The following is a 27,771-nucleotide window of genomic DNA, read 5'->3' on the forward strand; positions in this document are numbered from 1 at the left end:
ATTTCTCTTTCTTCTGTCTTGTTCTTGGTGTAAAGAAATGCAACTGATTTCTGTGCATTGACTTTATATCCTGACACTTTACTGAATTCCTGTACAAGTTCTAGCAGTTTTGGAGTGGAGGCTTTTGGGTTTTCCACATATAGTATCATATCATTTGCAAAGAGTGATAGTTTGACTTTTTCTTTGCTGATTTGGATGCCTTTAATTTCTTTTTGTTGTCTGATTGCTGAGGCTAGGACTTCTAGTACTATGTGATATAGCAGTGGTGATAATGGACATCCCTGCCGTGTTCCTGACCTTAGCAGAAAAGTTTTCAGTTTTTCTCCATTGAGAATGATATTTGCGGTGGGTTTTTCATAGATGGTTTTGATAATATTGAGGTATGTGCCCTCTATCCCTACACTTTGAAGAGTTTTAATCAGGAAGGGATGCTGCACTTTGTCAAATGCTTTTTCAGCATCTATTGAGAGTATCATATGGTTCTTGTTCTTTCTTTTATTAATGTATTGTATCACATTGATTGATTTGTGGATGTTGAACCAACCTTGCAGCCCTGGAATACATCCCACTTGGTCGTGGTGAATAATCCTTTTAATGTACTGTTGGATCCTATTGGCTAGTATTTTGGTGAGAATTTTCGCATCTGTGTTCATCAAGGATATTGGTCTGTAATTCTCTTTTTTGATGGGATCCTTGTCTGGTTTTGGGATCAAGGTGATGCTGGCCTCATAAAATGAGTTTGGAAGTTTTCCTTCCATTTCTATTTTTTGGAACAATTTCAGGAGAATAGGAATTAATTCTTCTTTAAATGTTTGGTAGAATTCCCTTGGGAAGCCGTCTGGCCCTGGGCTTTTGTTTGTTTGGAGATTTTTGATGACTGTTTCAATCTCCTTCCTGGTTATGGGTTCAGGTTTTCTATTTCTTCCTGGTTCAGTTGTGGTAGTTTATATGTCTCTAGAAATGTATCCATTTCTTCCAGATTGTCAAATTTGTTGGCGTAGAGTTGCTCATAGTATGTTCTTATAATTGTTTGTATTTCTTTGGTGTTGGTTGTGATCGCTCATCTTTCATTCATGGTTTTATTTATTTGGGTCCTTTCTCTTTTCTTTTTGATAAGTCTGGCCAGGGGGTTATCAATCTTATTAATTCTTTCAAAGAACCAGATCCTAGTTTCGTTGATTTGTTCTATTGTTTTTTTAATTTCTATTTCATTGATTTCTGCTCTGATCTTTATGATTTCTCTTCTCCTGCTGGGTTTAGGCTTTCTTTGTTGTTCTTTCTCCAGCTCCTTTAGGTATAGGGTTAGGTTGTGTATTTGAGACCTTTCTTGTTTCTTGAGAATGGCTTGTACATGATATATTTTCCTCTCAGGACTACCTTTGCTGTGTCCCACAGACTTTGAACCATTGTGTTTTCATTATCATTTGTTTCTATGAATTTTTTCAATTCTTCTTTAATTTCCTGGTTGACCCATTCATTCTTTAGAAGGATGCTGTTTGGTCTCCATGTTATTTGGGTTCTTTCCAAATTTCCTCTTGTGACTGAGTTCTAGCTTCAGAGCATTGTGGTCTGAAAATATGCAGGGAATGATCCCAAACTTTTGGTACCAGTTGAGACCTGATTTATGACTCAGGATGTGTTCTATTCTGGAGAATGTTCCATGTGCACTAGAGAAGAATGTGTTTTCTGTTGCTTTGGGATGGAATGTTCTAAATATATCTGTGAGGTCCATCTGGTCTAATGTGTCATTCAAGGCCTTTATTTCCTTTTTGATCTTTTACTTGGATGATCTCTCCATTTCAGTGAAGGGAGTGTTAAAGTCTCCTACTATTATTGTATTATTGTCAATGTGTTTCTTTGATTTTGTTATTAATTGGTTTATATAGTTGGCTGCTCCCATGTTAGGGACATAGATATTTAAAATTGTTAGATCTTCTTGTTGGACAGATCCTTTGAGTATGATATAGTATCCTTCCTCATCTCTTATTATAGTCTTTGGCTTAAAATCTAATTGATCTGATATAAGGATTGCCACCCCAGCTTTCTTCTGATGTCCATTAGCATGGTACATTCTTTTCCACCCCCTTACTTTAAATCTCAAGTGTCTTCGGGTCTAAAATGGGTTTCTTGTAGGCAGCATATTGATGGGTTTTGTTTTTTTATCCAATCTGATGCCCTGTGTCTTTTGATTGGGGCATTTAGTCCATTAACATTCAGGGTAACTATTGAGAGATACGAATTAAGTGCCATTGTATTGCCTGTAAGGTGACTGTTACTGTATATTGTCTCTGTTCCTTTCTAATCTACTACTTTTAGAGTCTCTCTTTGCTTAGAGGACCCCTTTCAATATTTCCTGTAGAGATGGTTTGGTGTTTGCAAATTCTTTCAGTTTTTGTTTGTCCTGGAAGCTTTTTATCTCTCCTTCTATTTTCAATGATAGCCTAGCTGGATATAGTATTCTTGGCTGCATGTGTTTTTCTCATTTAGTGCTCTGAATATATCATGCCAGTTCTTTCTGGCCTGCCAGGTCTCTGTGGATAAGTCCACTGCCAATCTAATGTTTTTACCCTTGTATGTTACAGACTTCTTTTCCTGGGCTGCTTTCAGGATTTTCTCTTTGTCACTAAGACTTGTAAATTTTACTATCAGGTGATTGGGCGTGGACCTATTTTTATTGATTTTGAGGGGCATTCTTTGCATCTCCTGGATTTTGATGTTTGTTCCCTTTGCCATATTAGGGAAATTCTCTACAATAATTTCTCCAATATACCTTCTGCTCCCCTCTCTCTTTCTTCTTCTTCTGGAATCCCAATTATTCTAGTGTTGTGTCATCTTATGGTGTCACTTATCTCTCAAATTCTCTCCTCGTGGTCCAGTATTTGTTTGTCTCTCTTTTGCTCAGCTTCTTTATTCTCTGTCATTTGGTTTTCTATATCACTAATTCTTTCTTCTGCCTCATTTATCTGAGCAGTAAGAGCTTCCATTTTTGATTGTACCTCATTAATAGCTATTTTTATTTCAATTTGGTTAGATATTAGTTCCTTTATTTCTCCGGAAAGGGGTTTTATCTCTCTGGAGTGGGTTTCTCTAATACCTTCCATGCCTTTTTCGAGCCTGGCTAGAACCTTGAGAATCGTCATTCTGAACTCTAGATCTGTCATATTACCAATGCCCGTATTGATTAGGTCCCTAGCCTTAGGTACTGCTTCTTGTTCTTCTTTTTTTGGTGAGTTTTTCCGCCTTGTCATTTTGTCCAGATAAGAATATATAAAGGAGCAAATAAAATGTTAAAAGGGTGGCAAAGATGCCAGGGAATTGTGCTTTAGCTGAATCAGAAGAGACCCCAAATCGTGGGAGGGAGAAAGGGGATAAACAAAACAAAACAAAACAAAAAGAAAGAAAACAAATAAGGAGAAAATTTTAAAAAAGAAAATATATGTATATACAAAAAATATAGTTAGATACAATGGAGGATAAAATATTACAATAATGAAAGTTCAAAAAACATTATTATTGTTATTAATTTTTTTTGGTAAGGTATTGTTAAGATAAACTAGTTAAAAAAAAGTTAAGACAGGAAAGGGTAAAAGTTAAAATTTAGCAGAAGAAAGAAGAAAAAAATTAACTTCAAGACTAAAGGAATCGTGGGGAGAAAGCCATGAATTCCTTGCTTTGCTTTCTCCTCCTCTGGAACTCCGCTGTTCTCCTTGGTAAGTGAAGTTGGTCTTGGCTGGGTTTCTTGTTGATCTTCTGGTGGAGGGGCCTGTTGTAGTGATTCTCAAGTGTCTTTGCCTGAGGTAGAATTGCCCCGCCCTTATCAGGAGCCAGGCTAAGTAATCCGCTTGGGTTTGCTTTTGGGAGCTTTTGTTCCCTGAACACTTTCCGTAGAGTTCCGGAGGGCGGGAATGATAGTGGTGGCCTCTGGATCTCTGGCCTGGAGGAGCCGAGAGCTCAGGGTCCCACTCCTCAGTGCACCCTCAGAGAAAAGCACCCAATTGCTCCTGTCTCCCTGGCCTTTGGTCACGTTTGGAGAAAAGTGCCCAGTTGCTCACGCTTGGAGAAAAGCGCCCAGTCGCTCGTGCTTAGAGAAAAGTGCTCAGTCGCTTCTGTCTCTGTGGCTTCTGGCCGTGCTCCGAGCTCACCCAGCCTGCAACTGGTTCAAGGTAACCCTGAGCTGAGAGCTCACTCCTCGGCTTTGTCGCTGTAGCCAGCTTCCCTGCTCTAATACCTGTGAGCTCTGTGACATTCAGACACCCCTGGTCCTTCTGTGATCCCGTGGGACCTGGGGTTACACTGACCCCAAGTGGGCTTCACCCTGGTTTAGCCTCTGGAGCGATGTTCCTCAGTGGAGCAGACTTTTAAAAGTCCTGATTTTGTGTTCCATTGCTCCGCCGCTTGCCGGGAGTTGGCCCCTCCCCCCACAGTCTATCTTCCCGTCACTTCGGACTCACTTCTCCACAGGTCCTACCTTTCAGAAAGTGGTCGATTTTCTGTTTCTAGGATTGTTGCTCTTTTCTTAGATTTCCCATTGGATTTGTAGGTGTTTGCAATGTTTAGATAAGCTATCTAGCTGATCTCCTGCTACTTGATGTCGACTCAACCTGCTACTTCTCTGCCATCTTGACTCCTCCCCCCCAATCCTAAAATTCTTAGCCCTTAAAAGTCTCAATTTTATCAGTGATAAAACAGATATAATTAATTTCTAAATTATTTTAATAATTATATTCCATGGTATTTTTGAAAGCATCTGTCATGGTACCTTGACATTTTAGACATACCAGGGATTCATATAGCTGATCTACCTAATTTATTATATGACCATTTTTCATGAAAAAGATTGACAAAATAACTGTGTATCTTCTTCCTTTATTGTATTTATATTTTTCATTGGAATAATAATAATAAAGTACATCCTGTTTTCAGTTGTCTTTTGCATCCAGTTATTCTTGTTAACAATACTGTTTCTGCTAGTAACTGAAAGTACATGCATCCATTAAGTTGGACATAGCTGATGAAACAGAGGACATTACTTCACATTTACAGACTTTTGATTTTAAAATTTCCTAGATGGGTATAACTAGTGCAATCACACATTTATACTTGATATTTGCAATAAATTAAGCAAATATGATCTATTTTAAAATTCATCTTTGTTTTAATTATCCTATGATTATTGATTTGCCCTTTGAATCAATCCATTGTCCCCAATCATCAAGTAATTTTATCTCTATGTTTTAAATTGGCACTAGCCTTCACTTTGATCTGTCCTTTGACTGTATTGTTTAATCAATTCTCTGCATGTTAAACTAGAGTGCATTTTTTTAATATACAAATTCATAACCTTTACTATGGCTTCCTAGTGCATTATTAAAGAAATTTACTGACACAGATATTTGGCTCTTTATGGCCAACCCTTGCCTGTATCACCAGACTCACCTGTAATCTTCTCCTCCCTATCTCTCAGCAACATCAGCTTTCTGGAAATATTTTCCTTCAGTTTTCATATAGTTGAGTCCTTCTTCTCTTCTAGGTTTAATATAAACATCCTTTTCTAAAAGAGGCTTTTATTGTCCAAGGACCTGGAACTCTCCATTAAGGCACATTTAAAGTTTTCTTTGATTAGTTGTCAGTTGTTCCATTTCTCTGTTAATTTGTTGATTTATTCTATCTTTTCCCTTTTAAAAATACAAGTTTCTTGAAAGGAAGATTGGGTATGCTCTTTCCCTTTATATCCCCCACATAGCAGACCCTATCACATAGTAGGCCCTCCATACATAGTTGTAAAATGAATTAACCAATGAATACATGCTTCTTGGTAGACATTTTTAGTCTATTTTCTTAATTGAAGAATAAATACATCTTAGGTCATTTTATAGAATACCCTAATCTCATTTTTTATACCCCATTTTAGCCTTTGGACATCCTTCTTGTTCCTTAAAACTTCAGAGATGAAAATTTTTTGAATATCTTGGAAACAATTTCCAGCTTGTATTGATAGGCTTTAAGGGTCACGGAAGAGCATTATTCACAGTCACATTTGTGCCAGTTACGCTGGCGTCTCCCTGCTGCTCACAGCATCTGTTTCTTTCAGGGATTGTGCTCCTCAGCTTTTAGCATTCCCATCACTTCGTCTGCTTTTATTTGGAACATTGGTTTCAATTAGCCATTTGGATATTTTTTAAACCTCAGTACTCATTATACTTTCCATATCCTCCTAGGCAGTTCCTCATTCTGCATGGATCTGCTCTTGGCTCCTAATATGGACTCTCTGGTCTGATGTATTTACCTTTTCAGCCTTTGCAAATGTGCATTCTGGTGCAGAAACTCTGTAATAGCTATTTTCAAACTTCTTCATCTTTGGAATGCTCTAATGGGGAAAGGGGCCAGGAAGTCTACCTCATTTTCTTCCACATGCCACTGTGTCACATATTTCTTGCCATAGTAGCAAACAATGACCATCATCAACTCTCTGTAGGCACCCATACACATACACAAATGTGCACACATATGCACACAGACACATTATCCATGAACAGCAAAGTGATCTGAATGTAAATCAGATCTTCCCTCTCTGCTGCTTACTTAGAATAAATTAGAAAATAAAATTCAAACTTCTTACAATGGCATACAAGTCCCTAATTTTCTAATACTTAACATTCTCTCACTGCCTTTGGGAACATACCATCTTCCTTTTAGCCTTAAATTCTTTGTATTTGCTGTTCTCGCTGAGTGGAAAATTATGCCCTCCAGTCTTCCCATGACAGGCTTTGTTGTTATTGTTGTTAATCATTCTAGTGTCAGCACAAAGAAATCTTCTTTGCATAAGCTAATGTGATTTAGACTACCCTCCACAACTTAGGAATTCACAAGGACTGGCTCCTGTATTTGTGCCTTCATAGTACTAACTTTCCTGAAATCCTTGAGCTTACTCTCTTGGTATCTCTTCCTTTCCCTTGATCATTTTAGAACCAGATGAATGCCTGGAATGTATTGAATTCCTAATATAGTCTGTGGAAGGAAAGAAAGAAAAAAAGAATGAAAGAGGGAGGAAGGGAAGTATAGGGGAGGAGAGAGAGAGTAATATATTACTTCAATTCTATTTTCAGAAATTTGTGAAGCTAGACTAGATCTTATAACATAATGATTCCTTTTTGGGATTCCCTAGGAGAATTAAAACAGTTCATTATTTTCATTATTTCAAAAAGCTTAATTAAATTTTACCCATCACAAGGCCTCACATTTTAACACAAATATCAATTTTATTTACTTAGCACTGTAATTAAATTAACCTAGTGACATATTGGTTACTTCATGGTGAATAGAAAGGCTGATTAGCAGGTGTTAAAATTGATATTTTTAAATGAGTGTACATTTCTTATTGTGAAAGAGATTCAGTTTATTTGTAAGAGAAATTTTCCATTTTTTTCCTTAAAGAAATATAATGGAAGTATCATTTCATGATGAAAAATGAGAATCACTAATCCAACCCAAATTCTTCATATGATAAGTAAGGAAACTAAGGTGAATTGCCTACAATTTTATTCCTAGTTTCAACATAGTCAGTATAAAATCCAGAACTAATTTCAAAGCAGTGTTCTTTCTCATGTGTACACCTCATCTATGAAGTGATGTTAAAAAATGATTGTAAATATAGATCTTCCTTGACTTAATGATAGGGTTACATCCTGATAAACCTATTGTAAGTTGAAAATACCACAAGCCAAAAATGCATTTAAGACACTTAACCTACTGAACATCACAGCTTAGCATAGCTTACCATGAACGTGCTCAGAATGAGTAAATAGCCTACAGTTGGGCAAAATATCTAATAAAAGGATTATTTTATAATCAAGTGTTGACCATCCCATGTAATTTATTGAATGCAATGCTGAAAGTGAAAAGCAAAATTGTTGTATGGGTACACAATGCCTAAAGCATATGTGTCGTTTACTCTTGTGATCACAAGGCTGATGGGAGCTATAGCTAAATGTGGCTACCCAACATCACAAGATGTGATGCCTCATATTGCTAGCCTAGGAAAGCTCAAAATTCAAAATTTGAAGCATAGGTTTTACTGAATGCATATCACTTTTGTACTATTTTCCAGTCAGAAAATCCCAAGTTGAAGCATCTTATGTCAGGAACCATCTGCAATCATATTTTGTGACAAGTGAAAGTATGGATGTAGTCATATTATAAATGATCTTTAGTACAGATGACTTTAAGTGGGCTGACTCAAAAATTGCACTATATATAATGTATACATGCAATTTTAGGTTCACAGGATATTTTTTTAATCTCATCTTTTTCTGTATTGCGAACTTCAGGTTATGTTATTGGTTGGTATATTATTTTTTCATTCTAGTTTGTTTCAAGGCATACCATACGAAGTTTCATCTTAATTAAATTTTAGAAGTTATTCACCTGTATTTAAAATAATTCTATTCTCTGTTAGGAAAGTCACAACTTCACAGATTCAGTGACATTTTATAACAAAAAATCATCTTTCTGAAAGGAAAGTGTAATTTTTGAGAACACATTTTATGATCACACATAAAGACACACTTGAGCTTACTTTTTTTGCAGATAGACTGTAGGTGACTCTATGACGTGATTGAGAGCTCTGAGATCCCCTGATATTCTCCCAATCCTATGCAAATCTTCTAGCTAGTGACTGACATTACACAGCATAAATTTCATCTTTTAACAAAAGACTTTGATTGACCTTGTGGTGAAGTTATATTTTTAATTCAACAAAGAATTCCACCTACCATTTTGAGGAATTGATGAAGTTGGTCCTCATTGGCATGGCATTAGAAAATTGAAAAATAGCAACCAGGGGAAAATGGATGTAAACATTTAAGATTTGTGGATTTAAAAAGTCAAATATCTTCTTTTTTAAAAAAGATTTATTTATTTGAGACACAGAGAGAGTGTGTGTATGCATACACAGACATAAACGTGTGTGCATGCATGAGTCGGGGAAAGGGCAAGGCAGAAGGAAACAGGGAATCTCAAACAGTCCCCTACCTGGGGCTTAAACACAGGACTCTGATATCATGACCCCAGCTGAAATCAAGAGTTAGATGCTTAGCTGACTGAGCCACTCAGTCACTCCAAAAGTCAAATATCTTCTAAATATCTTCTAATTTTCTTTTTTTTTAATTTTTTAAATTTTTAAAAATTTTTTAAATTTCTTTTCAGTGTTCCAGAATTCATTGTTTATGCACCACACCCAGTGCTCCATGCAATACGTGTCCTCCATAATACCCACCACCAGGCTCACCTAACCTCCTACACCCCTCCCTCCCTCCAAAACCCTCAGTTTGTTTCTCAGAGTCCACAGTCTCTCTTAGTTCATCTCCCCCCTCCAATTTTCCTCAACTCACTTCTCCTCTCCATCTCGTGTCCTCCCTGTTATTCCTTATGCTCCACAAATAAGCAAAACCATATGATAATTGAGACTCTATGCTTGACTTATTTCACTCAGCATAATCTCTTCCAGTCCCATCCATGTTGATACAAAAGTTGAGTATTCATCCTTTCTGATGGAGGTAAAATGCTCCATAGTATATATGGACCATATCTTCTTTATCCATTCATCAGTTGAATCAATTTTGAGAGTATTTGAAAACTACTAAAATTTACTTTTTAATTTCAAGAAGGCTTTTTGTTTTCCATCAGTGGAAAGAGAATGCATCCTATCACAAATCTACCTTCTTGTTAAAAAGCATGTTTAGTCTGTGAAGGGATAGGAGAAATACGCTGTTTGTTGGAGAGCGGACTTGAGGAACTATTTCTGTTGGTTTCATGACAAAGTCCAAATATCTTCCTAATCAACTATTTCTGTTGGCTTCATGACAAAGTCCACATATCTTCCAAATATCTTGTACTATACCCACTGTACCATATTCTCATAATATGCCTTCTAGCTATATTTTCAGCCTAAATTTGTGTGATTCCCTGCTGCAGTCTGTGATTTACACATATTAAATGGTCTTTAATTCCTAGAAACTAACAAAATCTGTCTTGTCTCATGGTCTTTATACATGTAGCACACTCTCCTGGACCATCTCTTTCTTTTTACCTTGGAAGCTCTAATCATCTTCCCTATTTGAATCTAAAACATTTCCTTCAGGAAGCTTCTCTTTATTAAGTCACTGCTAAGACCAGATTAATGTTTCTATTATATATTTCTATAAAACTCTGCATTTCACTTATTGTGTTAGTTAACCATGGCTTGAAAAAGCTACCCCAAGTCTTACAGGTTTAAAACATCAATTTCTCATTATTTTATTGGTTGTCAGGATGCCTCTTGACTTGCTTACATCGCTGCATTAAGCTAAAGAGTTGACTGGGATGTGAGGACCAATCTGGGCTCACTTAGTACTGTCAGCTTGGGCACTCCAGTTCTCCTCCTTGCGCCCTTCATCTTCTAATAGGGTAGACCTATTCCCTTACATGGTAGTCTCAGGGAATTATCCCAAGAGACCAAAGGTGGAAACTACAAGGCCTTTTGGAACCGAGACTCTAGAACTCACAAGCATCACTTCTGCTATATTCTGTTGGTCATAGCAAGTTATGAAGACAGCCTGGACCCAAGAGGTGAAGAAACAGACTTTATCTCTTAATAGAAAGAGTTGCAAAGAATTTGTGGCCACATTAACATAACACAGCAACATAGTGTCATCATATTTTTTTAGTTTTTCTTGTTTTTCTACTTACACCATCTCTCTAGTTCACCATTGTATCCTAACACATAACAGTGTCTAGCAGAGTAGACATCTAATATATATGTGTATTTGAATAAAACAAAAATAGTGATGTTATTAATTTTTATTCATGACGTGGAATTCACATATTTAAATTTTATTATCAAATATATTATCTTGAATAAAAATACATATTATTTCATAGAAATATAGAGCACAAGAGACTATATAGAACATAGTTATAGAGAAATAAAGTGAAATGCCTAAATCATAACTGAATAGGAAACATTATATCACCAAGATTAACAATGCAAGCCAAGAAGTCTGACAGTTTGAATAAAAGTGCCAGAGCAATCAGTGTTTAATTTTTATGTCTCATTTTTTCATTTTTTAAGGTTTTTTTTTAAAAGATTTTATTTATTTATTTGACAGAGATCACAAGTAGGCAGAGAGACAGGCAGAGAGAGAGAGAGGAGGAAGCAGGATCCCTGCTGAGCAGAGATCTCAATGCAGGGCTCAATCCCAGGACCCTGGGATCGTGACCTGAGCCAAAAGCAGAGGCTTTAACCCACTGAGCCATCCAGGTGCCCCATTTTTTAAGGTTTTTAGCTTGAATGTCACTTTGTGTTTTACCATGAGCTATTATATTAATGGGTACATTCTGTGGCTCCCTCACTTGAAAGTAATCTCTCTTAGGAAACATACTGTCTGCCACTTACCTCTGAATCATTCAGTGCCTGTCATGGAATGGGTACTCAAAAAATTCTTGTTGAATAAATACACGAGTTGAATATATGAATGAATGTCCTTATTCAAGGTATTTACCCTTGACTATATGAATTATAATCTACCACCTATGATTGTTACAAAGATTTAATGTAAAATATTTATCATGGAACTTACTAGAATTAAATGATTGGTAATTGTTAGAGGCTGTGATTAATAGGACTTTGAATCAGCATGGAATAGTTGCTGAAAACTAATTGATTTCTGGGTCTCTAGGGTGAGTCCTTGTAGGAAAGCATCTACTCTTCTTGAATAATACAATTTATGTGGATCTGAGAAAAAAAGAATATAGACCTTCCATGAAGAATTCTGAAGGTTGGAGAAGTCCTTGTAGTTAAGAGACCCAGAAATTTACAGAAGCTTTGTTCATGCTTAAATAAAATAAAATAAAATAAAATAAAATAAAATCCAGTTTAGCAACATGGTATGAAACCTCAAGGATGATAGTGTGAGTCTTTTAACTATTAAGTAGCAGATAATTTTTGAAGATAAGTAAAATTAGATTACTATGAACGGTTTTATGAGGGAAAAACTATAATAATTAAAGGAGGAAATAGAACACAGAGGCATCATATATCAAGCTGAAATAAAAAACAATGACAAGACAGGCTATTAGATGTGGTGTGCATTTTGGCTGTATTTGCAAGTGAATGAGGTGTGAAATTTATCTATAGATTTGAAAGGGCAAGAAATGTTACTTTGTTCTTTTAAATTCAAATGAATTTGAAAGCTGCCATTTTGCCTAAGAGGAAGAAAATTCTGTCCAGATCATTTGGAGGAAGGGTGGAAGAAACAAGTGGAACTTCTTCTTCCCTCGTGTTGCACAAGAATCTGAAAGGGCCTTTTCAATGTATGAAAAATGAGGAGAAAGGCACCCAGTCATTGTTTAAGCCTACGGTTCCCTTGAAAGCAAATGATTCTGCACTTTCCATAACAAGCCTGAGATGAGAATCTTAACCAAAGATGAGAGTACCAGGTTACTGGACCCTTCTACTTTCCTGCAGTGAAGCAGGAAGGGGGTTTGTGCATGTCATCTTTATTGCCTCTCCTTGGCCCTTCAACTTCATTTGGTGTAAACCCCTAAAGAGGCCTAAACTGTTAGGAAATGAAAGATATAGAGAGCTCTTGGAACAAATTTCCATTTTAGCCCTACAAAACCATCTTCCCCTGAGGCAAAGGAATTGCAAGAAGGACCTAAAAACAACATGTGTTGGAGAAGCAAGTGATAGGAAAGAAAAACAATGGGAATAAAGCATAAATAAATAACTTACATGTTGATTCAGGCACGAGTGTTTACATGTTCTGTTCCATTGAGGAGGTTAAATGGAGGTGTACAGATTTCCAGGATGTAAGATTGTGGTTTGGGGATTGCACAATTTAGGTCCAAATCCCAGCTTCCCGCTTACTAGCAAAGTGAGTCAGTTTATGTTTGAAGCTGCTTTGAGGTTTACTATCCTCAGTTTACAGGTACTTTTGAGGATGAAATAAACTAATTATGACTGTGTCTAGAACATAATTAGTACTTGGTAAATGGTGTTGCTCTTTATAACATGTTTGTTTAAATAGTTCTGTTATCTAGTCACTTCAAGTAAACATATTGGAATGTCAAATATTTTTGTAGTGTCTTAATCAACTCTGTTCAGAAATTTGGAGAGAAACAAAGATATCATTCCACAAAGTGAGAATAGCAATTTTCCATCACGTTTATAAAAATTAAAAATATATTTCAGAAAAACATTGAGATATTCATAGTATTACCTTTGATATATTGCAATTATAATATGCCAAATCATCTGGTTAGATATAAAATTTTTAGAAATTTAAAACCACTTTAATAGGTAAATCTTCCTTTTCTTTCAGTAATCTTTTTCATCAGAAAGTCTGTCAATTAAAATGTATGTAATCTTGATCAAATAGAACATCTTTACTCCAGAGAGCTTTTTTCAGAATTCAGAGGATATAGAAATATGTTTATAGTGTGTATGTGTATCCCTCTATAGAATTAGATATACATAATACGTATACATATAGGGTTTTACAGAAATATATATATATATATATAGAGAGAGATATTATAAGTCTCTATATATCAGAACTTATATATACATTCGTATATATAGGAATATAAGGGATAGAGAGAGATAACTGAATTTTCTACTTTCATTTTATATTTTCTGTCATCTGAAAAAAATAATGATGAGAAAAGACTTACAGGTCAAAAAGGCCTACTTGATAATTTGAGGATGGTATCTTTATTCAGTATTCATTGCCATTTCTAGTGCTTGGATACAATTCAAATTCCATTAAGTTCTTGCTGGAAATATCTTCAATTCAGGTTTCTTTGGATTGAAGCATTAATAAGAAAGCTGGCAATGTTTTGTATGAGTCATTATAGATTTAATTCCTAATATTATTTTCTTCTTCAAGTATAGAATATATAGTTTATAATGAAGAAATAGCTAGAGTATTAGCTATTTGTAATAGTAAAATGAGGAATGTAAAATTTAGATACAAACAGAATTAAAGTTCTTAGCATACCTCATTCAACTTGTCTTTTTTTCAGTTTTTATTTCATAAAAAGATGCTTGTATGAATTTCCTCTAAATGTTCTTGTGACATCATCATGCCTACTCTCTCTATTCCATAAGTTTTCATAGGATCAATCAAAGCATATTCCATCAAATGAATCAATAGTTGTTAATAGTTTTTACTTGTGTGGTATGCAGAAAATTTTCAGAGTTTTTAAGTCTGAATTGTTTTCAAAGTAGGGTTTCCAGATAATATCCAGGATTCTGGGTTAAATTTTAATTTCAGATAAACAGTTGATTGTCTTTATTGTAAATCTGTCCCAAGTGTTGCACAGGACATACATAGAGGGAAAAAAAAAAAAAAAAAAGCAGCATTTATCTGACATTAAAATTCAAATAAGTGTCATATGTTTTTATTTACTAAATCTAGCAACCCTTATTTCAAGGTACTTATGGTCTTATGATGGAGTCAGCTAAATATTTACCCTACCTTTAGTCCATATAGCTTTAACATCTTGTCCACATTACAGCAATTACAACCCTTCTAAAGTGACAATCTTGTCATATCAGTCTCCTGCTTAATATTCTTCATTGACGCCTTATCTTTTCAAGCTTCCCTTTCCAGTCAAAATTTCTTGGCTCTTCAAGCACTGGTCTCTGCCTACCAAATCTGCTACCACTCTCTCTTCATTCCTGTCATACCACATAATTTGCAATTGCCTGAACACGTCTTGCATTTTTCCCTGCCACACTATTTTTCTAAGCTCTTACCTCTGACTAGGATGTTCTTTGATTCATCATGCACCAGATGAAATCCACTCATCCTTTAGACCCAATTCCAATATCTTTTCCAATACTAGAAAGTCTGTCCTACTTGGGAAGGATAGCAAAGGACTTTCCAGTTGTATTTCCATAGTTCTCTAAGTGTGTTTCATTGAGCATATTACATGGCTCTGATTTTTTTAAATTCATGACAGTTTACTTGCAAGCCAGGGATGGGGACATGTGAAAGAGAAAAGAAAGTGTATGGGAGCTTGTGTGTTGCGGGGATGTATTTGTGCTTGATGTACAGTAGTTACTTAATTCATGTTTGTGTAATACAAAAGAGGAGGGAGAGGGAGTATGGAAAGTCTCAGGTCTTAAAGTCAGATATTTGAAATGTGACATAGAAAAGGGGAAAATCTTCACTTTCTTCATTGTAGAAATTTGAAGAGGAATAGAAATATTCATTAAGTAAATAATATGTGCTTTTTCTAGAATAAATATGAGATAACATTTATTTTTTCCCAAGATCTACAAAAAATGTAAAAGCACAAGTCCCTTGCTGAATCTCTTTGTTCATCTTTTGCTTTAATTTTTCCTGTTTTTCCAAGTAAATTCTATTCTAAAAGAGATGGTATTCCTTTGTATATAAAATACAAATTTACGTGTCTTTTCCCCAGGGAAGATTTGAGTGAAGGAAGCTCTAATTAACCTTCTGATGTGTATCACTCAGAGGATCAGACTTTCTACACCTAGATTAGGAAGTGTCAAAGAGAGTTGACCAGATGTCACAATGTTAGAACAGGTGATTTTTGAGATTCTCCTTAGTCAGATGTCCACATTTTATCTCTCAATTTTAACACATCTGTTTCCATAATTAAACAAAAGAACCAAAACCAATTTGAAGCCAAGTATACATGTAAATTTCAGCCATCATTGTTACAGAATTCATACCTTTATTGATGATATTAAAAGATAGTGTTTGCATACTATCTTGAAATAAAATGTGTTCTTGGTGAAAAAATTAAAAAAGGAACTTGGCAGAGTAATTACATGAAGGAATATAAAAAATTACCTTTCAACATGGAAATATGTATTTTAAATATCCTAACAGATAATTATACATAATACTCCAATATATAATGTGTAATATATGTGCCTTTCTGACTAATGGTAGACTTTGAAGATAAACTCTATAGGTACTTACTATTTCTGAAGGTTTTTTTTTTTTTTCTTCCAGCATGCTACATTTCTCAGCCAAGATTAGCATTCATTTTCAAGCAAATCACTTCTGCTACTAATTAATTAGTGGCTATAGAATAAAAAGTGTCTTACAGAGTGTATGATGCAGGAAAATAAAACCTTTCTTGGCTTCAGTTTCTTATTAGGCTGCTCTGCCTTAACATATTTATACAGATATTCACTAGTTGCTCAGCAACCTTTCAATGATCAACACTGTAATAGTCTTTCCTTCATTATGTCAGGCCTTTCCTACCCACCCACACCTCCCTTACACCCACTTATTAGTAATGAACCCGGTTCTTACAATCATACAACAATCACATGGGACCAGCTATCAGTTTATGGTAAATGCCTCAACCAGGAGCATTCACTGATCTATTGCAAGCTTCTCACTCCTCAAAAACACATTTCTCAAGGTGTCCCTATTACTTATTTTGAATAGAAGACTTTAAACTAATTCAAACTGAAAGTTAAGCAATTACTCTAGGATGTGTGTTCTCTCAACCAGAAAGGTATTTGTGTGGTTTTAAGAGGAAAATTTTGAGAGGGCAATGCTTAATCCCAATGAGTATCTTTCAGTACCATTGGGCACACAGGGAAAAAAAAAAATGTTGGGGTAAAGATAGCTCCTTGGTTCCCTGCAAATCATATCACGTATATAAAGCCAGTGTTATGTGAACTTTGTACTTTAGGCTTTAGAAAAAGAGAAACACTTAAAATTAATGAAAAATGAAGAACATCTCCCTCCACAAACTAGGGGCTATTTTAGAAGGAAATAAAGGGTAAACATAGATAAAGTCAAATAGTCAAGGTGAGGACTCAGGGACCTGATGGGCTGGGTCAGAATAAAGCCTCTAATTTTTCGTTTTAACCATGATGGATAGAAAGGGTAACATCACCAGTTCTTTTCCTTTACTTCTCTCTTTTCTCCTTCACAATGCCAAATATCATCATTGTGTTTTTTAAGGGGTGAAAAAGGTACTAGGGAATAGAAGAGAAGGAAAATTCTACCCCCATTTGAAAAAACACAAATGAAGGAGTGATTTATATGTTCTTGGATGTTTAATCCTCTCTTTTCTTTTATTCTATCATATGCCATATCAATTGCAGTTATATTATGATGGAGTGTTTTATATTATTTGAATGCATCTGGACAGGTTCAATTTATTTTATTGATATCCTTAAAAATACATTTAACACTCAATAGTCATTGGTGTAAAGTAAAATATTTATTTTTTTAGAAATAAGAGGGTAGTATATTTAGCCCTATTTATTCTTTTCTCATTACACTCATTAAACATCAAACATTGCATACATTTGAGACATGCTATCTACTTTCAAAAAATTATTAATACATATCAATTATCTGAGACAGCAAGACTCTGAAAGTGAAGGAATTCCTGATGTAACACTTTGGAATAAAATATATTAGTATTAATTTTTCTTAATAGCAACTTTATATCATCCAAGGTAACTGGCAGCTATTCTGTAAGATTTGGTGTGTAAGGAAATTAAACAAGGGTGTGTTAAGTTACATTTTTTGTTTGTTGAATGACAAATACTTCTACTTTAGCTGACAGATAAGATCCGCTGTAAGAGAGAAGCCTAAAAAAGCAAGATTCTAGGAGATGGTTTTAGAAAGGTGTGGAGGGGCAATCTGTCCCTTTCTCACATTCTTATGAAATGTGACAAAGGTGACATCAATTTTATTTTGAAACCCAGGTCTTTAAAGTTTATTGTCAGTATTGTAACCTTTATGGAAGAACATTATGCTTAATTATACTAAAGACTTCAGTTTATATTTTGTGGATATTTATTCCTATAAGTGGGTGTGTGTTTGTGGTTGGGCATTAAAAACGGGCATTCAAAAATGCCCAACCACAGGTCCACGTGCCTGGGCCTGTGGTTGGGCATTCAAAAATGACCTCTAGCATCCACCACTATACATAGTCGAGAACTCCAAAGTGTTTGATAAGGAATACATGATGAGAAAGTTTGATTCTGTACCTCTACTTGAATCAACTAGGTGAAACAAGAAATGGTCCTTTAAGAGAGAATATCTTCAAGACTCTTAAAACTCTCTATTTAAAAAGTTTTCCCTAGCAGGTTCTTTTAGTACTAAGAAATGAGATGTCCACTCTCTCACATTTTTATAACAAAACTGTGTTATTTAGTATAACGTTCAGATATTTGCAACATATATGTTATACCTTTATCATATATGTTTTCTATATATAGTTTTTGTCATGGTTGCCCTGTATAATACTCTCCATATACTTTCTAAAACTTTCAGTATTTTCTATAGTTCACTTAGATAAAGGTATTTACTTGCTTTGCATGTGGATTTATCAACATTTTATTTCAGAATATGGGATTTTTATCTCATATGTAAACAACTTGACATTAGTAAATATCTTGTTGAGTATTTGTTTTATGATTGTTTTTTACTCACAGTAAGTGCGAATTTAGTAGATGTATCGTTAAATCTTCCTATCATCACGTTCAGCTTAGATTGTAAGTATTTATTCACTCACTTTGCATATTAAATCAGCCTGATCCCTGGTACCTGATAAACAATAACAAATCCATTTGCAAAATTTAATATTAACTTCCCTATTTAATGCTTAGAAATTTGAATAGTAACATATAATATAAATAGAAATATATATACAGATTTAATTCAGAAAGACAATTTATATTTAAGGTTTCAGTTCTATTTCTAAATTAGTATACACCTAATTAAATTAATTTCTGATCATAGGAAATCTGTTACTTGAATTACTGATTTCTTTTTAACTCTATAAGGATCTATATCTTTTCACATTTTAACATTTCAGAAATCTGAATGCAGATGACAGGGGTTTTGCATTGTCATGTTATGTTGAATTGGTAGAATTTCTTTTTTCTTCTTAAAGGTGCATCTTATCATCAAGAGTATCTTATATTCATTTAATTAGATAATAACATAATCTTATGTAGTTTCAACATAACTATAGCATTTTAATATAAAAAAACCATATAATATTAATATAGACCTGTTCCTTAAAACTAAATTACAAACTATTCTTTTTCAGGATTGTTTCACTTAAAATTCTCCTAATCAGAGAGACAATTTTTATACTAGGTTAACAGTTAAAGTAGATTATATTTCTTTTACACTTCAAGGGCTAATTTCTATTTCAGTTTATCCATCTCTTCTCTAAGTTTAATATTCAAAGTACAAACACATCCACTAATTTGTACTAAAAAATACTAAGCTATAGAGATCTTAGCATACTGGAATTAATAATGTTTAACATGAAAATACCTAAGTTATGTCCTGACTACAATATGCCTCCTAAAAATTATAGCATGTAACAAAGCAGTAGCTTTGTTTTGCCTCATACCCACATATTGCAATTAGTTTTCAAGAGTTACCTCACTTATTGACATGTTTCTTTGTTTCATCTAAGTAGTAGTAAATAAAAGAAGACCTGTAACATACACATTAAATTACATATGCTAAAATTTCTAGAATATCTAAATAATGTTCAAATAGAATTGTTGCATTAGTTGTATTTAGATTTTATTTTGATGTTATTTTGTATATTTTTCCTTTTGCATGTTTTCATGTTAAATGTTTATTGCATTTTTCTTCATTATATATCGTAATACCACAAAATTATTCAATTAGAATTATTTTGTTAAGCTTTTATTCAAATGTTTCACTTGAAATACTAAAATTAATGGAACAGAATATATTTTTTATATAAAATAACATGCCAACATAAATATCTAAAAGCCACTTATTTGAATATGTAATTATCTTTAACATAAACTTATATAGCTATGTACATATTGGGCCATCCACTTACATCTCTAGCAACATATTCTGTTCTTCGATTCTGTTGCAAATTAGACAATAATTACAAGGCAGAGTGGCACAAAATTGTTTTAAAAATCTAAGGCTAAAAATTTGATCATAGTTTAAAATTCAATTATGAAATGAGTTTTCATTTGTTACACTTTCTAAATGACACATTTATAAATGGCTTTATATGAATTATGCTTAGCCTCTTGAAGATATATTGTTGAAATAAGAAAGACTTCAAAAACATAATTTTCATTATAATACATAATATAATCTAAATTTAATATTGTAAGGATTACTGTTAAGTAAATTTGCCAATTTACATGTGTAACATATGTCATTTTCCATTATCATAGTTCCAAAGATGACATATAGTTATGATTTATAGAAGCATGCTTATATATGTAAACCATTTCATTTTATTTTTGTTATATTGAGAAATGTTTTACTAAGGAATATTAATAAAATATACTTTAGACCTGTGTTTATATTGTAAACATCTAATTTTTAAATATATCTCCAGTAATTTAATGGCAGGATAATCTAATTGTGAAAAACACATCTTGTATACATAATTTGATTTCAAACAAAGAATGGATTTTCTGAATGTACATTTTATTCTTTAATTTGGGTTGTATGTTGTATAACAAATGCATTTAATACTGTGCTATTAAAGATAATGTTTATTTAATTGTGTAGCATACTTAAATTTCTGAAAGAAAACAACATATATTTTAATATTGGATTAGCTATATAATATATTTAATAATGAATTGTTGCTATACATAATCCTAAGACTTTTCCCAACATTGGCAATTACCTCATAAAACAGTTATGTATGCAAAAATGTTGAGTGTTTTTAAACTGTTAAATGGTAAATGTTGCATTTTGACAATTTAAAAATCTGTGTTTCATACACTGCCAATTTAAAGTAGTACCAAAACCAGTATTCTAAATTAGTCTACATTTTAGATAAAATGATTATATAATATATGATATAACTGTATGGTGATTGATGATTTTATTGCCTTATGAAGGAAATCAATGTTATTTTTATATGTTATTCCATTTTATAATCAAACATATTTAACTACATTTAGATGCACCTATGTCTCCTACTATTATAAGATATGATTACTTTTCACTCTACAGAAATTTGAACATTCTAAATAAACCCATTTCACACAAAATTTGTATACTTTTAAGGGTTGGGAATTATAACACAAATCTTTAAGTAACTCTTACTTATGCAAATAAATCTTCAGATTCCACACTTTTCCAAAATGGTGACTTTGAAAGTTAAAAACAAAATTGTCAGTTTTCCTCCCTTTGGGATTTTTCTTCATTATATGTTTGAAATATGACCTTGCCATGGTAAAAATTATGATCATATTTCCTTTATGAAATTCATTTTCTTTATTATTATTGTTAATATTATTTTAACATTATTAACTTTATTCACTTATTTTTTCTTTTGATGAATATTTCTTGAGCATTTACTGTGTACCAGACACCGTTCTAGATGCTAGGTATTCAGCAGTGAATGAAACAGAATAACAAAAATCTCAGCATTCAGGGGAGCTTGCATTTTAGTGTCGGGAAGAAAGAATATAAGCACAAAATATACATAAAACATTGGAACTAGTTAGTAAAATATCTGGTTGAAATATATATCTGTTTGGAGTATGATTGTTAGATAAATTGTTTTATTCAATCCTTTATTCCAACATTCCACCCAGTTCTACATTCAGGCTGAGGTTAGTACTGAATCACCACCACCACTAGCCAGAAATAGAGTTCTATTGCTGAAGATTTTAAGTCTGGAATTGCTAGCAAATCCTGGATCTAAAGGCTAAGAAAGATCAGTTTTAACTCTCAAATTTGGTCAAGACCTGTATTTATCTTGTTTTCAAGAAAATGGGTGTTTGGAATTGGTCTAGGTTTTTGGATTAGTTACAGAAGCAACGTAGACAGATCCTCAAGAATTACCGCAGAATTATTGACCCATACACAAGAGATTATTCATGATTACCTGTAATGACTTCAGTGATGGAAGTTTATTCCTTGGAGTAAGTTTATTCCTTGGAGTAAGGCTAGAACATTCAGACTTGTGATAGAGTACACATTTTTTTTTATACTTTTAAGACTGTATTTTGCAACATATGTTTATAGTTAAGTGGTTTTCTTTTTTCAACTAAAACTGAAAGCCTAGAAATTTTGATACAGTTATACAAAGTTTTCCAGTATTAGTTTTTCATCCTCCCTGATTTTATACTTCCTTTCTAAAGTGGAAGGTGCAGTTAAATTCCCCAGGTGAATAATATGGATCAGGTAATTGTTTTTATAGTAATAAGAACATGGGCTTTCCAAATATCTGATCTATCCTGAGGTTAATTACTAAATGTTAGTCTTGTAAGCATAGTTATTGATTAATCATGTGATTAAAGAAAAATCTTACTAAATATTAGCTTAGTAAATCTTACTGGCCAATTTGCATAACCAACATGGATTTAGGAGATTGTAATCTTCACAAAATGGCTTGGATAAATACTCAATAGCAACTTCTTCCTGACTGATGTTTTGGAGTATATTAAAGGTCTTTGAAATAATCTCATAATTGTCATACCATATTTATCTTTGGCTCCCTCAAAATACAATAATTTAATTCTTTTGAATTTCTCTATCAAATTTACCAAGGTATAATAATTTAGGCTGGCAGAATTAGTAGCAGATATGTATCCCTTTCTTTGCTTATGAATGAGAGGACCCCATGTTTGACTTCTTTTCAGCTTTAAAGCAGAAATCAGAATTACTGGTCTTACTAGCCACCTGCCTGCAATGCAAGAGGGAAAAAAAAAAAGGGTAGAGCATGCCCAAACCACATTAAGTGGTTAAACTATTTTCCTCTTGCAGAATGGTTAAAATATTCCTATGTATTTTTATCTACAATATCTAGTTATACTTTGTAGATAGAAGTTCAAGATGCAATTTATTGAGAAGGCAAGTATATGAAAACATATCACTCACCTGCCTTAAAAAATATTAAGCAGCTTTCTAGCAGGACCTGATGATTATTCCTAATTTGTAGCTGTACTTCCAAAATTCAGTATTTTTTTCTTGTTAAGCATTTTAGATGTCAAGACCATTTTGAATGTATCTTCATTCCATTTTAAACTTTTATTATAAGGTTACTTTTTTCATTTTTTAAGAATTATGTCCTACCATGGGTAATCTTTTAAAAAGGTTTAGGTGAAAGAAAAAGAAAACCCTAATTTGGCACCTTTAAACTCTATTTTTAAATTACTATGAAACTTTAATAAGGTTAGGAATGTAGAGAAATATATGCCATGAAATGCTTATGAGACATTTGGATATTCTCAACCATTTATTAAAGTTAGTTTTGTATGAATAAAGGTTCTAAACTATTAGTTAATTTTCAATCATTTCTAAATATTATTATTTTTAATAAGTTGAAAATTGGCTAATCTCAAGTTTTACTTTAAAATAGTGAAAAATACTACCAAAAATCCAAAAACAACCCACTAAAGTCTCAAGCATGTATAGCTCATGCATTGAACATTTTATCATGTGGCTGTTTTCTGGCAAGTGAGGTTAAGATAGACATTTACATAGAATAGTTATTTCAGAGCTTTATTTTTTTAATCATTTTGTTTTAATTTTGGCTTTGATTTTAAATTTTCTTTCACTTGCTTATCTTAAAATAGAAATGTTTGATGTTTTTCCCAGAAATTATGAAGAGATATGGCACAGACTATTCGAAGCATACTTTTTGAGAAAAGTGTGGTTACACAGTTACCCATTCTGTCAAAATTTGTCACTTGCCAGGAATTCGTTGCTAATATTCATCTGTAGATAAATAACAAAGAAGATTGATTCAGTACAACATAAAGGGTTTACTGTTTCGCCTCCCTCCCCCAAAATGTGTTACAGTGCAAATGTTGTATATTTGCTTGTGATATCTATTCATAGGTTGAGTGATACAAAGCAATCATCTGATCTGGTTACTTCGCATTCTAGGGGCGTGTTTGTGTTTTGCCTCTTCATGTTGGTTATCCTTAAGATGATAGAAGGGAATATAATTTATTAAACTTATCAGAAAAAAATAAAATTTAAAAGAAAAAGTTAGCATCTAGTGCTACTGTGTCCCACAGGTTCTTCTACATTGGCCCACACTACCTCCACTGGTGAGTTAGAGGAGCATAACAGGACTTCCACTGGTGCTTTTGCTGTTGCTAGCACATCTGCAGATGTTACTGTATCCAGTGTTACAGCTGTCACCATCCATAGACTTTCCGTGGAACAGCGAGTGCAAGTTACGAATCTCAGAAATTCAGGTCTGGACCCCAACACGTCCAAGGATGGGCTCTCGCCTCATCAAGCAGATACACAAAGTACAAGGAGAAGACCAAGAAATGCTGAACAGATAGAAAGAACTAAAGAGCTTGCAGTTGTTACTCATAGAGGTATTGGATGTTATTTTACTTGTGCCCATTTAGTTACAGCAAAAGCTATATTTTCGTAATGATTCTAAGTAGAGAATGAGCTGAAAGAGAGCCAAACTGTAGGAAGCAAAAGAAAAACTTTAAAGTAGCTGAAAAATACAGATAGTAATAGCCAAAACCTGAATCATTTGAAAGCACAAAAATTAAAAAAAAAAAAAAAAGTAAAATGAAAATATGGGGGGGGGGTGGGGGTAAAAGTAGAAAGAAAAGAATGCATAAAAGGGATCATAAAAACAAGTACTAAATATCTATTGCATATTACATGCCAGTTACAATGTTGAGGTAATTTGAAATAAAATAGCCAGTTTATATTAATAAGTGTACATATTGACACATTGGTTATTTATCCTTTGTAGCAATTTTCAGCATTTGCATGAAATTTTTATGTTACACAGATGCTATTGAACAATTAAGAAAATAGATAATTTGGACAAAATGGAAGCATTCTATCTGGTGATTATTTTATAAAGTTTTCTCTTCTACATCTAAATTACCTATTGCCTGAGCTATATGATTGTACTGAGATTTCTCATTTTGAAAAGGTAACAGCTATTCATTGAGATTATGGATCCAAATTTAAATATCCATTAACTTTCTAATTTGTATAGTTAAAAAGGCCAAATCATATGTTGGTAATTTTCCAGTTAATTAATGTTGTAAGCCTACCTTTTACAAAGTTAGGAAGTGTAGCAAGTGTATTTTCCTGTTTCTTGGTAGCAAGTTTCATTGAGCAGTTCATGAGAAAAAATCAGTGTAGTGTCAAAAATAAAGGGACTTCATTTATATTGATATATGCTCCAGTGGAAATACTAATTAATTGAATATGTTTCAAGTACAAAATACCTACTCCAACTCTATTTCCAACTCATCATCATGTGTTCTCTAAAATGGTTATGTTTTATGTAGTGCGGTTAGGAATGGTTTATATAGAGCACGATATAAGTGATGGAAAGCATCCTGTGCTCAGTGTACATGAAGGAGAAACACAAAGACATCTTTATTTAAGTTGGTTGAAAATCATACAGAAATATATCAGAAATTCATACTGACAGTACTTCAGTTTTCTTTACTAACCATCTTAAAATGAATTCTAAACATATAGTAGTCTCCTTTAAAGAATTAAATCAGTATCACCTTGCTTCTCTATTCACTTTCATACCATATTTCCACTGCTAAGAATATAGGAGTAATTATAAATTGATGATTTGCTTAATCAAGTAGACACTCTTTATTAGTAGCAGGAAATTTAAAAGTGTAAATGTTGTTCTACTAAGGAAACCTTCCCTTCAGGTTTTTCATTCTCTTTGGAAAATTGCATGAGCTAACACCGACAAACTCCTCTGTAATCCATTGAATAAAAGACGGATAATTCTCAAACATAAGTTTATTATATAAATCAAGTAATAATACAAATACTGCTGTAGTCAAAGGTTGCCACCAAGTGATCTGAGAAACTAAACTCTGGGGTTACAAATTAATATTTTATAGAACTAGGAAAAATAATTCATTTTGAAAAGAGAATAAATAGTAGACTAAATAAATAATATTATTCAATATTATTGGATAAAAAAGTGATTTAAAAATTACTCAATTTAAAATTTTGAACCACATTTAAATAAATTTAATTAAGTGTATTACTTTCTTGATAAATTCTAAGTCACTACTCAACTTTTCTCAATTGTCATAGTCTTCTCTATTTTAGAGCTAATACATGTTTCATCCTTTCGCATATTCTTTCTAAAATAGTGTTTTTGGATATATAGCCATTTGGTTGTGCCATCTACTTTTGAAGTAAATATTTCTTAGTTATTTATGTTTAAGTTATATGTATGGAAAACATTCTAAATGGTATATTATTTTTTCAGTGACTTATATTATTATACTTTTATCAAATTTCTATATTAATTAGAATTAGTCCTTCTGACTCTTCTTCAGTAATCTACTGTTTCAGTGATTTCAGATACCTAGTTATTACATTTGAGGCACAAATCTTTAACATTTTGAATTAAAAACTTTAGGTCAATGTTAGAAATAAAAGAGGTGTATCATCCCTATGTTTATTAATGTTTTTGAAAACACTCGATATTTAGCTATATTTTTCAGACACAAAATAGACTTTGAAAACTTGACTGTTAACAGGGCCAAATTTCTAAATTGGAATCAGCTGACATCAAAGCAGTATTCTTTATAAAAATAATTCCAGCTCACCAGACATACCTGGAATGTCTACTGAGTACCAGGATGTGATCTAGAAAATAAAGATAATAGATGACCCCCTCCTTCAAGAGATTGAGATAGAGTGGAAGAAACAGAGAAATTAATCTGGTGGTACAAGAAAAATTTTGTAAAGCTCATCACTGATTAGATACTCAAAGAGTTACAGGGTATATGCTGACAGTGAGTCATTTAATTGACATATTGAATGAGTCAGTAAACATAATGTAAAACTAATTTCTTAGTTTTTTTCTAGGTATTTTAGAGAACACAAATCACTTTTTGTTCTTCTATTCCATGGTCCACAATGTAGGCAGAATTGTCTTTAAAACCTGGTTCCTATACACAATGGAATATTATTACTCACCCATCAGAAAGGATGAATACCTAACTTTTGCATCAACATGGACAGAAGTGGAGGAGATTATGCTGAGTGAAATAAATCAAGCCGAGAAAGTCAATTATCATATGGTTTTACTTCTTTGTGGAACATAAGGAGGAGCATGGAGGCCATTAGGAGAAGGAAGGGAAAAAAAACCATGAGAGACTATGGACTCCAGGAAACAAACTGAAGGTTTTAGAGCAGAGGGGGTTGGAGGGATGGGTTAGCTCAGTGATGGGTATTAAGGAGGGCACGTATTGCATGGTGCACTAGGTGTTACATGCAAATAATGAATCATGGAACACTGCCTTAAAAACTAATAATGTACTGTATGGTGACTAACATAATATAATATAAAAATAAATAAATAAAACCTGATCACATCACACCACTGCATTAAAGCTTCCAATGGCTTCTTAGGAATAAAGCCAAGATTTGGTGATGACTCACAAGAGTTCCGTGATCTGGCTTTTGTCCATATCTCCAAATTCATCCTGTAGGACTCTCATAGTTACTCTATTTTTTTTTTTTTTTTTTTTTGGCCAGTCAGAAATTCTTTTAGTTGGCCAAACATAGCGTGTTCTTTTCTACTTGAAACTGCTTTTATGAACTATTCTTTCCATCCTTTCAACCAGATCATTCTAATTCCCTTTTGAAATTTTAGTTTAAATTATCAACTCCAGAAAAGTTAGGTTTCTCTCTTTTAACTCACCATTGTACTCTGTACTTCTCCTGCATTTGTAATCACTAGCCCTATGGCTTGTCCTATAAA

General features: G+C 33.3%; 1 protein-coding gene across 2 annotated transcripts in view; it reads left to right on the forward strand.

Annotated features, from left to right (window-relative positions):
- LOC111146567 (CUB and Sushi multiple domains 3) overlaps positions 1-27,771 on the forward strand; it is a 1,261,269-nt gene that overhangs the window by 485,994 nt on the left and 747,504 nt on the right. The window contains exon 7 of one of the 2 annotated variants that reach the window (XM_022502159.1): positions 24,053-24,364. The exons of the other annotated variant lie outside the window; for it this stretch is intronic. Within the exon in view, the coding sequence (XP_022357867.1) occupies positions 24,053-24,364 (312 nt within the window). The remainder of the gene's footprint in view (positions 1-24,052; positions 24,365-27,771) is intronic. 2 annotated transcript variants of the gene reach the window in all.

Source organism: Enhydra lutris, unplaced genomic scaffold (genome assembly GCF_002288905.1).
Source record: "Enhydra lutris kenyoni isolate GAN:26980312 unplaced genomic scaffold, ASM228890v2 scaffoldscaffold14, whole genome shotgun sequence".
In the NCBI taxonomy this organism is placed as follows: Eukaryota; Metazoa; Chordata; class Mammalia; order Carnivora; family Mustelidae; genus Enhydra; species Enhydra lutris.